The following is a 12,327-nucleotide window of genomic DNA, read 5'->3' as shown; positions in this document are numbered from 1 at the left end:
ACATACAAGTATTCGTGAAAATGACGGATGTTCATCCACCTCATGACAGTGGCATGACATGTGCAGTGGGTGCAGAGAGATAACAATGAGGTTTTAATAGTAATCTCAACTCTCTGTGGTCATTACGCACGGGTCTAAACAGGGAATCAATCCCTTGAAATACAAATTACGCAAAGGGATATAAACATGTCCATGTCCTGGACCAATTACGCCCTCGCTGAAAAAGGCAATTCAAATGAGTGGACTTTTAGGAACATGTGGGATGTGGGTGTTGGCACAGTTTCTGTTTGTCTTCCTTAGACACATGTTCTGACATTGAGGCGAACCGCGGGTGGTGTTGCGCTCTTTGGGGAGAGCAGTGACTCATTCAGTATTCCTGCTCCGTCCGTCCTGCCAGCAGCTCGGCTTCATTCTCGGAATCACCGCCTCGCACGCAGCGTCTGGAGACCAACTTCTGCGTCTGGTGCGCACACAGCACCTCGTCCTGGACCAGTTCCCGTCATATTTCCGAGGAGCAGACCGGGTCTCTGTACTTTCGCGGGACATAAAACACGCGAAGCCTCGGTCAGGGGCTCTCAGCCGGCACCAAATTACAACAGGGAACTACCTGGACGTTTTTCGCTTGTACCTCCGTTGCGCGCACACTCATCCAGCACCGACCGCGACCATGACTTCGGCTCTGACGCCCATTACAGCCCTCTACATTGGGATGGAGGCGGTGATCGCCTTGTCCTCGGTCATCGGGAACGTGATGGTGGTGTGGGCCGTGCGCATTAACAGGTCTTTGAGGGACACCACGTTTTGTTTCATCGTCTCCCTGGCCTTGGCTGACATTGCGGTGGGCGCGCTGGTCATCCCCCTCGCCATCACCATCAGCATCGGACTGAAGACGCACTTCTACAGCTGCCTGCTGGTCGCCTGCACGGTGCTCGTCCTTACGCAAAGTTCCATCCTGGCGCTGCTGGCAATCGCCATCGACCGCTACCTGAGAGTGAAAATACCCATGAGGTAGGCCTAAAGGTGAATTCCTCTAGTTTTCAATATCTTGTCTCAGTCACCGGAAGCCTTTGTGTCTGGACCGCTGCTCGGCCAAAGGACACGAGTCATACATTCAACTACCCGTCCATCCAGTGGTGGAATAGCACATGTTGGGTTAAAGGCTGTCTGGTCATTTGAATTGATTTACAGACACATTAGTGTTGGCATTATAATCTCACATCTAAATCCGTGATTATCTGGAAACGACAGCAGACAAATCACTGTTGTTTAACGAGTTACACATAGAGGAAAAGCTAACATCACTTTTTCATTAATCCATTTAGTCATTCCTTATCTTTTCATTAAAAAGTGTCCCTTTCTGGATCGTAATTTCCCTAAAAACAAACAAATATCATAGCTGAAAAGCTGCAGGAAGAGGACAAAAAATCACATTGATGACATGACATCTTTTTCATAATAATACAAATAACATGTGTACCAGGTAACGTATTAATTATATATATATATATATATATATATATATATATATCAAAATTAATACATACCTAAATAACGTAAGCATAGATTATATTATTGTGATTTTTCCTTTAACTAAATATTTCCTTCAAATAAATTTGAGATGTTTTTGGAGGTCTGAAGATGTATTTCATTTGCAGAGGAGCAAGATAGACAGACAGACAGACAGACAGACAGACAGACAGACAGACAGACAGACAAATAGACAGACAGACAGATAGATAGATAGAAACATGTGAGAGTCACACATGTTACTTGATCTTTCTGCCATCTGGTCTCGATTGGTTAGAGGCAACAACATGGTGGGTAGTGAGATTTACTGGTGTGGTAACAGATCTCACGAGCAGGAGATTTTTTAAATGTTGAATCTGTTTTTGTGTGTTTATGACACCTCACGCATAATTTAACTTTAAAACTCAAGTTTCCACTTCAGGGTGGCTCCTGTGACAATGAGCCTGCACAGTTTGGCAGAGAATGCATGACTGGTCAATGGGCTCATGCTGGATGGTTGATGGATTGCATAATTTTGTTAACTGGCAAATAAAACGCACGCACACACGCACACACAAAAAAGCATGCACACTCACTAGACTCTGGAGAGAGACAATACTGAGATGACAGTAATTCTTTAATATATATTATGTGAACACACATGAGTATATATGAATAGATACAAACAGGTTGTTACTTATCAGTGTACTGTGGTGTTTCTCAGCTCTTTTTAATCATCCAGAGAACTTGTACAGCTACAACACAAAGAAATCGACTGATTGTTTAAAAAAAAAAAAATTTTTCCTATTTCCAAATCAGGATGAACAAGAGAACTTAATTTATCATTTTAAAAAGGCTGAATTATATCTTTAATTTTCTTTGATGTTTATCTCCAGGGTTGGCATTAGCAGCGGAACAAGTATGGGTACTTCAAAAACAAAACACAAGCACATTTTATAGCTTCATAAAATCGGAGAATGTTTTTTTCCATCTCACCAATAATCCATTCCCATCTGTACAACCTTCAGAAATTGTTTGCCCCCCCCCCCCCCCCCCCCCCCCCGCCCCCAAACTACCCCTGAGACTCTGGAGGGACACAGCTTAACAAGCACCAATTGCTTTTTATAGCAGAGGTGGTTTGGTAGCAGACTCTAATGATAAGAGTGGTCTGTGTAAGATTTAAAAATATCAGCGGCGAGCTCAGCTGGAGGGCAGGCTTTGCAGTTGGGGCGCACAGGGATCAGAATTCCACAGGCATTCTGATCAGCTGTTCAGATGAACAGCTGATCTGTATGCAGCTGTACAAACTCTTGTGAGAGGAGTGTGTGTGTGTGTGTGTGTACTTTACATGAGAGAGTGTGCGCGATGCACGAGCAGCTGACATTAATCAAAGTTAGGGAAAAAAAATAGGAATATGAATGTTTGGATCTGGTACATATCTCAGCAGTGTTTGTTTGTTAACCAGTGAGTAGAAGTGATAAGAGCAGAGGAAAAATGTGCCTGACGTATGAGAGAGGGCGAGAGGAAGAACAAGCTCCTTTCGTCAGCTTCGAGTCAGCTCGCACTGTTTAGACAGGAGGTTTGAATTTACAACTCATCAGTTCATCAGGCCCTCACCGATGACCATATCACTGAACTTCCTATTGTGTGGGTGATACCGGAGTTATGACGTCTTATAGAAATACCAAAGAATTGCCGACGGTGAGGCAACAACTTCAACTGTTTATTCAACGGAGAGGCAAAAATGTGTCTCTTTCATGTTTGGATTTGCCTAAGGTACAAGCAGAAGAGATTTTCCAGAGCTGGATTTAACAGGTAGTGCATTCGTCTGTTGCCAGCGTCTGGGTTGAGGATGCAGGACATGGTGTATAAATGATGCTGCCGAAGATCACATGTCTTTGTTTTCAGCAAATCAACTAAGAATCGGCCCTTTTTGCCAAAAGCCCTTGAATCTTGTTGTCTGTCCAGGTTGGCATGTTTGTTAACTTGTCTCTTTCATAATTCTCAGTAAAAGCACTGTAGCAACCTGCTCCTCGGACATTTGCATTGCCACATTCAGCTGCTCTGGAAAATTTCAGGAGAATATCCGAGGGTGCGGTGCGTGTTTGAAAGCAGCAAGAGATTCCATAAAAGAGGAATTGTTATAACCAAAACATGTGGTGATAGAAATCAGTCAAACACAAAACACAAATTACCAACTCAAAGCTGAATTGTGTAACTTTTGAAAATAGAAATAGCATGTTCTTCCTTCAGGAAAGCAAACATTTTCAATCGTATCTCCTAACTCTCAATCCTAAAAGCATTAACTTATGGCTGCTGCGAAATCTTAGTAAACTTTAATAATATGTTGCTGTAGGCCACAACTCCCATTTCCAGTTGACTTCACCACTCTTCCTCACTTTAACTTCAGCTGTTGCTCAATGTCTCATCATTGTTACACGCTACAACTGAGGATGCAGAAGTTACACATAATGTAATATGATGTGTGTGATTTCTCTCCCTTATTGTATGACTCATGTTATTCATCCCGTCTTGCCAGGGCCCTGGGGAGATACTGAATCTCTATTGGACTGTCAAATTAAGGATAAATAAAATAAATAACAATAACATGGAACATGGACCAGAGGATGGAGCTGACAGTAAAACAGTGAGAGATTTATTTGCTCCCCTTTTCACTTTACCTCCTCCCTTGTCGCCATAGCTACAAGCAGGTCGTGACCCCTCGGCGAGCAGGCACGGCCGTGTTGTTGTGTTGGCTGGTGTCCATCGTAGTCGGCCTCCTGCCTATGTTCGGCTGGAATAACCTGCAGCGTCTCCGGGACAATGGCTCCCTGATCGACGAGGACCTGTTGGTGACCTGCGAGTTCGAGACGGTCATCAGCATGGACTACATGGTCTACTTCAACTTCTTCGGCTGGGTGCTGCCCCCTCTGCTGCTCATGCTGGCCATCTACGTGGAGATTTTCTACATGATCCACAAGCAGCTCAACAAGAAGGTGAGGACAAACCCGCTCTCTCTCTCTGACAGGAAACGATCTCAAGGCAGATTGCTATGAAAACAAAAGCTAATGAAGAGATTAGATTAAAGGTCAATTCATAAGATGACGATCCTCCTGCTGTGTCTCTCTGTAGGTGAGCGCGAGCCACACGGACCCGAGACGTTACTTCGGCAAGGAGCTGAAGCTGGCCAAGTCTCTCGCCCTTGTTCTTTTCCTCTTCGCAGTCAGCTGGCTTCCCCTCCACATCCTCAACTGCGTCACCCTCTTCTGTCAGACCCCCGTCGAGCCCAAGGATCTCATTTACATCGCCATCATCCTCAGCCACGGCAACTCAGCCGTCAACCCCATCATTTATGCTTTCCGCATCAAGAAATTCCGCACAGCGTTCCGGAAAATCTGGAAACAGTACTTCCTTTGTCAGGATCCGGTCGGCCGGCTTCCTCAAAGGGGGAGCCAGAGAGGACAGAGTCATGACAGGAGGCTGAGGCAGATTGATGATGACGATGATGATGTGTGATCTCCGCCAACTAATTGTGGTGCTGTGTAACTGTGAATTTTCACTCAAATGGTCACAGAAGGGAAAGCACTCTGACTTTATGCTCACACTTGAGGGAACATCAGTAAAAAAAGAGGCCTTAATGGCATTGAGGGATGTCAGAGGGATTCAAAAGACGGGGGAGGATTTCCTCCATCCGTGCTTCAAGAGGACAGGGACAAATCAGCATGGAGTCAATCAACATTCGGAATCAGTACGATTTAGTAAGGACTGTTTCTCCACTGGCTGAATAAATGATGACAATGTCTTACGGGATATGGGGCTTCTCATGAGTGTATTCAGTAAGTGTATTGTATATCTGTAGCACATATGGTTCGATAGCAGTGCATCCTGAACTGCTCATTATTTCAGTACTAATACTCTTTTCGCCTTTTTCATGGGATTCATCTCACATCGATAAGCCTTTTATGTTTGCTTCACATTTGCTACTTTCTGTGGCCTTAAGGGAAGAGAAACAAAGACGAGAAGCTGGAGGAACATTCAGCAATTTATTAATAATTGTGGGCAAACACAAAGTTGGCACAACCTGCTGTGAGAGTCGCTAGGATTCAGGGTGTATGTTGGCTGCATCATGGATTAAACTACAAAAATAGGACTATTTATTTCTGCTGCGTTTATGGACACGTTATGCAAAAACAGAAAAATCTTGCGCACATCTATTAAGTGTCAGGTGTGTCACGGAAAAGTAAGTCGGCTTACTTAGATTTCTTATTTGCAGAGATTTATTTGCAACGTTTACCAAACCTTCATCAGGCAAATGGTTTGGAAGCTGTCTAAAGGTGTAGCTATTGATTTCATGTTAGAGACTGTGACGTAGCTTATTGATGTTTGATATTTCCTAGTGTGTGAGAGAAACGTGATTTCTAGTCCTGGTCTCGTACCAAAACGTTGCAAAACAAATCTCTGCAGAAGACATTGTGCAGAGCTTTTTTTACGCAGTTACTCATCAGACACATGTGACGCCTGTGTCTGTGGAGCGTAACCACATGTGAAGGTTTATTTGTATCTTTTGAAACACTTGATAGTTGTAGTTGAAAGAAAAAATGCTGTGGATATGGACAATGGTACAGCATCCTATTGTAACTCTGTCGCTACACCAGTGCTGTTCAACAGAAGACTGTGAATCTGAAGGGTGTCCCTGCATCCAATGAGCTTCATTTGTGTACATCTAGGTCACCTCTACCAGGACCTGTCCACTACACACAAGTGTGACTTTTTCAACCCTTTTCTCCGGACTCTTTGGGATGAAGTTGGTTTGATGGTGTAGCTTCAGCACATCCTCTTTTCCTACAGGGCTGATAATGACACAGGACTGCTGACACTGACAATGAGCACTGTATGTAACTAATGTATGTGTAAATAGTAATGGGACATTTTATACATCGTGTGTAAAATTCACCTCACTGAGCAAACAGCTGATTGGAGCTCATCTGTCCTCTGACAGCTGCTGGTTGAGTGAACACAATGGGGAATCCAGCCTCCAAGCACCGCATTTCATTTGTTATGACAATAACAAACAGTGAGTAGACGACACGCCACAGCATATGGTGAGGCCTGATTTGAATCCTTTATGCTGGAAGTGCATCAGCAGGTGGAGGCATCAAAATCTGCCCTGTGCTTTATGACAATAACTGCATCTCACTTTCCACCACTGGTGCTTCTCCTCCATTTTAGTCTGAGCCCACATGGATCTTCTGTCAGTCGGCAGAGAGCAGCTTCATGCCTGAATAAGTGTGGGGGTGAGGCGGGTGCAGGATTCCGGGGCTGAGGGTGAACATTATTATGGTCTCAAGGAAATGAGCAGATGAGACTGAGACTGTCTAATGAGGCCTACCGAATGTGACCTTACTGATTTCTCTCCTGTGTGTTTTTTAAAACAGTAAAACGTTCAAGTGAAATCCATTTCGGTGGAATCTAATGAGATTAGATGATCAGATATGGATGGTGCGACGCTACTGAATGTGCTCATGTAGTATTAAAAAGTTTGTTCACCCAGAGAGCTTTATTTCCTTGTGCTTAAAAACATTTCATCAAATAAAATGTGCAATGGGGAAGTTAACACAGAAGCTCTTTATCATGAGGCTCGGCCCCCGTCTCTTTTGTTTGGACACTTGGATGTCAGTCTGGGATTGACTTGACATGAGCTTTGGGATTCATACGAGACATACTGTTCTAGATAAGAAGATCCAGGTACTTTTGAGACGTGTGTATGAGCCTGAGGTCCACACTTGGATGCAGAAGTCTGTGAACCGAAGGATGACCCACTGCTGTTACTGGTACCATTCAGAGCTTCTTCCAAAAAAGAGAGGGAAGCAGTGGAAAGTACCTGACAGCTCGGACCACTCACACAAAACTTTTGCTGTAGACGCGGTCACACAGAACACTGGAGGCTTTCCCCTCTTCCAGCATCTATACATCTGTTCTTCATATCTGGGTCAGTAAAGGAAGCCAGGAGGTCAGGAAGGCAATAACCTGTTTGCACTATGACAATGACCCTGGATCCCTCCTGAGGCAAAGCAACATCCAGTTCAGAAAGATGCTCCAAGCACTTACTGCAGCAAGGGTGAGGAATGAAGAGTTGAGCTGCATCTGGGCCTCAGGAAACATAACATCTGTCACACTGGCATCTTGGTTTACTTCTCCTTACTGTCTGACATTTTCAGGGTTCCTGAAGTTAGTTCTTCTCCAAAGTTCTCTTCCTTCCTTCACTTTCACTTCCCTGTCCATCTTCTTTATCTCTGATTTGGTGACTAAGCATTTGTGTAAATGACATGCTTTGTTCCAAAAGTATCTCATTCCTGTAGTAAAGATCAGTAAATAGTTATGATCTCTGGTTCTGATGCCTGAGTTCGGTTAAAAATCCATTTGTGGAGGTTGTTACTTGGGAAGTATCAGTAGAGTAGTCCTTGTCTTCAGCATGTCCCTTGGTGTTCTGGTACACTCTCAGTATTTGGACTTGTTGTGCTCACACAGATCCACCACAGTGCAGTCTTGGTCAATTCAATTTTGTAAAAAGTCACGAATGCCATAAATGGGATCCTCTAGTTGCGGAGACTTTGAAAATCAAGCAAAATATACAGTAAATCTAAGAAATATCCTTTTAAATTAGACATGATAATAAAGAATAAAAATGTTCATGAGGATGTCTCCATCTTCTGGTAGATTGTAGGTATGCCCATGTAGCCATAGCTTTTACATTTCATTTATATTTTTATAAATTAAAATATGTCTAATGATGAGTTAAATGAAATGCTTTACATTTACTCTGGAATTCATACATTCACAAACACAACCATAAAGTGTGTCTATTTGAAGCTCTATCTCTATCAGACAATGGGCATGTAGTTTGGGTTCAAACGCCCGACCTTCTGGTTAGTGGACAGCCCACTCTACCACCTGAGCCACAGCCCCCTATATATATGACAAAAGGGTAACAAGTGCAGGAAATTCTATAAGAGCATTTTTTTTTCTATAATTCAGCCGTTGAGCAGATGTTGCAGCACAGCCTCCTCCCCTCTGCATTTCCGATAATTTAAAGGCTGAACATCTGCAACATGTAAAGCAACATACAGGTTTAACTCACAGTGACAATGTCAGTCAGACTTTCTGTATCCTGGTACACCCGACGAGTTAAAAAGCCTTTAGCTCAGAGAGTGGACGGCTGGCCTCGGGGAGTGGTGGGGGAGGAACCCTCCCCATCTGCCACCGCTGTGGTAAGTGCCCCACTAATTGCATTTTTACTGCACCATATAATCATGCCATTGGGATTTCAGTGTTTCCATATTTTTCAACTTAGTGAGAAGATAAGTGCTCATGTTCTAAGTTTCCAAGAGACACGTCAGTTATCAGCAGAAAGACACAGATCTCATGGATTCGGCTCAAAGAAGCTTTGTTATACTTCAAATCAGATGCAATCATAGTCATAGATTTGTCACAGAGGCAAATTATAATAGTTTCAGAGTGAAATGAAGAAGGTATTCAGTGTGTGTGTCAAGACTGACAGCAAGAATTTCACATATTAATGTGCATCCTTCATGTTCCTCCTTTCCCACATTGGTGAAAATCCACAGTCATCACCTTCACATCACTGTGTGAACTGTGTGAATATCCCAAAAGAGAAAAAGAGACGACGAACAACTGGTTTGTTTCCTGTTCTGCGACAGCGACTCTGAACTTTGGTCACAAGTAATACAAAATATCCAAAAGTTTCACACAAAGAAGAGATGATGAAGTGTGGATGGACACGCCTGAAACTGACAAATAACTGTTTGCTCAACTCTCCTTATAACATACACAGTTTATTCAAAATCTGGACCTCCAATCACAATATTTGCAGACCTTGCATTGTCAGAAACATGATTTAGTGATGATTTCTTTTTCGGTACCGCTATATGATGCTAAAAGGGCGTGGAGGAGTTTCAGTTTTTGTTGACAGCTTCCTAAAACTTAATTGAAACAGAAGTTAAATTAGCCTTGAAGTATCCTCCTTTAACATTGACCTTAACAAATGTGAGTCTTATTGATCCTCTGACATCATGCCTCTCATAAAAAAAAAACTAAGAAAAAACAAATAGGATAATCATTACATCTGCAACACTGATTGACAATATATTAATAAATAATTGTCAGCATTTATTATTTTATTAAAACCATCCACAGTAAAGCAATCTGATGTGAGGATTGTCATAAATGCACTAAGAAAAATACAGACTCAAAGCCAGAATAGAGGAGGTCTCAGAAGGTCTTCAATCATCATGATGCTGAATTGGCTTTTCTCATGAATATAATCATGGTGTTTTTTGTCAAATGCTCAATACTCCACCTTGGACTTCAACATCTTCCACATTTTCCTAATCCCAAATACATGTTTAGGATTGATTAAATTGGCTAGCATTTGATAATAATAAAAAGGTGAAGTTTCAAAGGGTAAGAACCTTGCCAACACCACATATCATTGGACCTGGGCTTGTTTTTCTCCAGCTTTTTCACACTGGTGTCTATATTGAAAGTATTCAATGCTGCCCTCTGCTGGTTACTGACCGGTGGTGATATAACACACGAGTCGACACAGAACTCTTAAGGCGAAATCACATTATTACAAAATATTTCAAATCTGTGTTATATACAAGAAGTTGTGAAAGAAAGTAATGCAAATACTGCCTTGTGTAATGAAACACACAATCACCCATTTTTTTGTCATGGTTGAATATAGAAATATCCTGTATAATGATGCACGTTATATATAACACATGTTTAGAAATATTGAATATAATTTTATGTTTAATATGAATGTATTTCTGAGGTTTTCAAAATGAGCTAATGAGAGGCTGGTATACGGTTCATGAAAAGTGTTAAGTTTAAGTCAAGATATATCAGACATTAAAAAAAACCTAACATTTGACATGCATTTCTCATTTCTCCTTCTTCTTTCCTCCTCTGAATATAAAGATCCACAATGACAATCAAAAGACCCACTGCTGACCCAAGCTCTTCTAAATGAGTCTGGTCTGTAATGACTGGTTTTACATCAGCACCATCTGAGCACTGGGACAGAATAATATTGACAATTAACAGAGTTAATTACAAGTAAAGTTATTTAATTCAAAATTGTTATACGCTATTGGATTTATTTTACTGATGCATGAAAATGCAAATAGGATTTTAATGTTGCACTTGGTTGAGCTGGTTAAATTTACTAATTAACACTGCATCGTGTTTGATACGCTCATTATAGTGGATCAATTAAAACAGGCTCTGTCGTCTGGACTGTCGGAGTAAAAGTATTAAATAGGAGGATTATTTAAATATACAGGTTAAGTACAAGTATCTTAGCAATGCACTTGTACCCTTGAGCGGAGCCACACATTACATATTACCGATGATATGACGTCACTTTTGGAAACTGAGCTCCACACAAAAAAGTTCAATCAGTTTAATTTTAATGTTTTAATAGTTAGGATCTCCATGTGCTTTAATTTTGAAAGCACACTGAAATTGTGTTTGGATAATGCTAAATAAATCTTACATATAATAACAATATTGTAAACATTTATAAAATAGCACACAAAAATACTTGACAGATATACAAAGGATTTTCACATTTTATTAAAATCATTACAAAAAGGGAAAAACACACGGCAGCACATAAAACAATCCGGCTGTGTAAATGATTTGGTGTCTTCCCTGCACCAGCATTAATGGCTAAAACTTCATATCAAAATATCAAATTTCATGAAGGTGCCAAAAAACAGTGACACGTGTACATCTGGAATTGAATTTGTACATTTGAAATGCACACATTGTGAAAACAGACGAAAAGGTAGAAGCTGAATTTAACTTGGTGATTGATCAAGACTTTAATTAATTATATTTAAGACCTACATCAAGTACGACATATATGAAGGGAAATTTTGAGTCCCTGAGTTAATTGCACCTCCCCCAAAGTTGAAGCAGATGAAGTAGGTTCATAGAGAATAAGCCTGGAAACACTTCAGGCAGAGAGAGTAGGTCTCCATCGTCTTTCCCACAGCCGAGTGCAGGAATGTTTGTTCTGTTACCATTTGCACGTTTTATTATGTGCGCTAGTTCAAGAAGAACTACAACACTTGGACGTTATAAACTATGTATGGTACCGAGACATTACTCTCGAGAATAAGTCTTTTTAAAGTGGAGGTAGTGTCAAATGAACGCGAACATAATTACGACCAACATAGTGCATCATATTGTAACGTGTTTAAGACTTTTACAGACTAAAATTCAGATTATTAATGAAATTTAGACTTTTTAAGACCCTGTGGAAATCCTGCATTTAGCTGATAGAGAAAATCATTTTTTGATAGCTTAAGATACAAGTACACATGTATTCTTTCGGAAAACATGTAAGGTCTTTTCACAGCTTGACTGAGGCCCCAAAATGTCCTATTCTACACACAGTTTACATACATATGGATAGGAAAGTTGTGGTTTTACTGCTGTAACTGTGGAAAATAAATATGTTACAACATTGCTGGCAGTTCGTACTGTACATGACAAGAGAAAACAGACGCATCAACAAGAATTAATTATTTAAATGACCATTAAATTAACGTTTCCTTTATGGACAAATGCCCAAGCCAAATAGAATAACCCACATAAATCAAATTGAAAAATCAATCATAGCACCAATAAGCCAGGGTACTCAGGAGACAACTCTTAAGACTCTCAAGACAATGGAGAAATTACATATTTGTGGTAGTAAATAAAGTAGTGTCATGTTCTGAAATTAAA

The 12,327-nt window shown here is 41.1% G+C and overlaps 1 protein-coding gene across 1 annotated transcript; it reads left to right on the top strand.

The window, feature by feature from the left end:
• The first annotated feature begins 372 nt into the window (after nucleotides 1-372).
• Nucleotides 373-7,115, top strand: LOC133964076 (adenosine receptor A1-like). Its single transcript, XM_062398300.1, has 3 exons — nucleotides 373-1,008; nucleotides 4,208-4,502; nucleotides 4,639-7,115. Exons 1-3 carry the CDS (start codon nucleotides 668-670, stop codon nucleotides 5,020-5,022), a joined length of 1,020 nt encoding a protein of 339 aa, XP_062254284.1. The 5' UTR covers nucleotides 373-667; the 3' UTR covers nucleotides 5,023-7,115.
• Nucleotides 7,116-12,327: the final 5,212 nt, after the last annotated feature.

This window comes from Platichthys flesus, chromosome 2, assembly GCF_949316205.1.
Source record: "Platichthys flesus chromosome 2, fPlaFle2.1, whole genome shotgun sequence".
NCBI classification, from domain to species: Eukaryota; Metazoa; Chordata; class Actinopteri; order Pleuronectiformes; family Pleuronectidae; genus Platichthys; species Platichthys flesus.
The sequence above is the reverse complement of the archived record's forward strand: the minus strand, read 5'-3'. Positions and strand labels throughout refer to the sequence as shown.

Coding starts and splice junctions, on each gene's coding strand:
- LOC133964076 (XM_062398300.1), top strand. CDS start 668: ATGACTTCGGCTCTGACGCCCATTACAGCCCTCTACATTGGGATGGAG. Junction 1,009..4,207: donor AGAGTGAAAATACCCATGAG/GTAGGCCTAAAG, acceptor TTGTCGCCATAG/CTACAAGCAGGTCGTGACCC. Junction 4,503..4,638: donor ACAAGCAGCTCAACAAGAAG/GTGAGGACAAAC, acceptor GTCTCTCTGTAG/GTGAGCGCGAGCCACACGGA.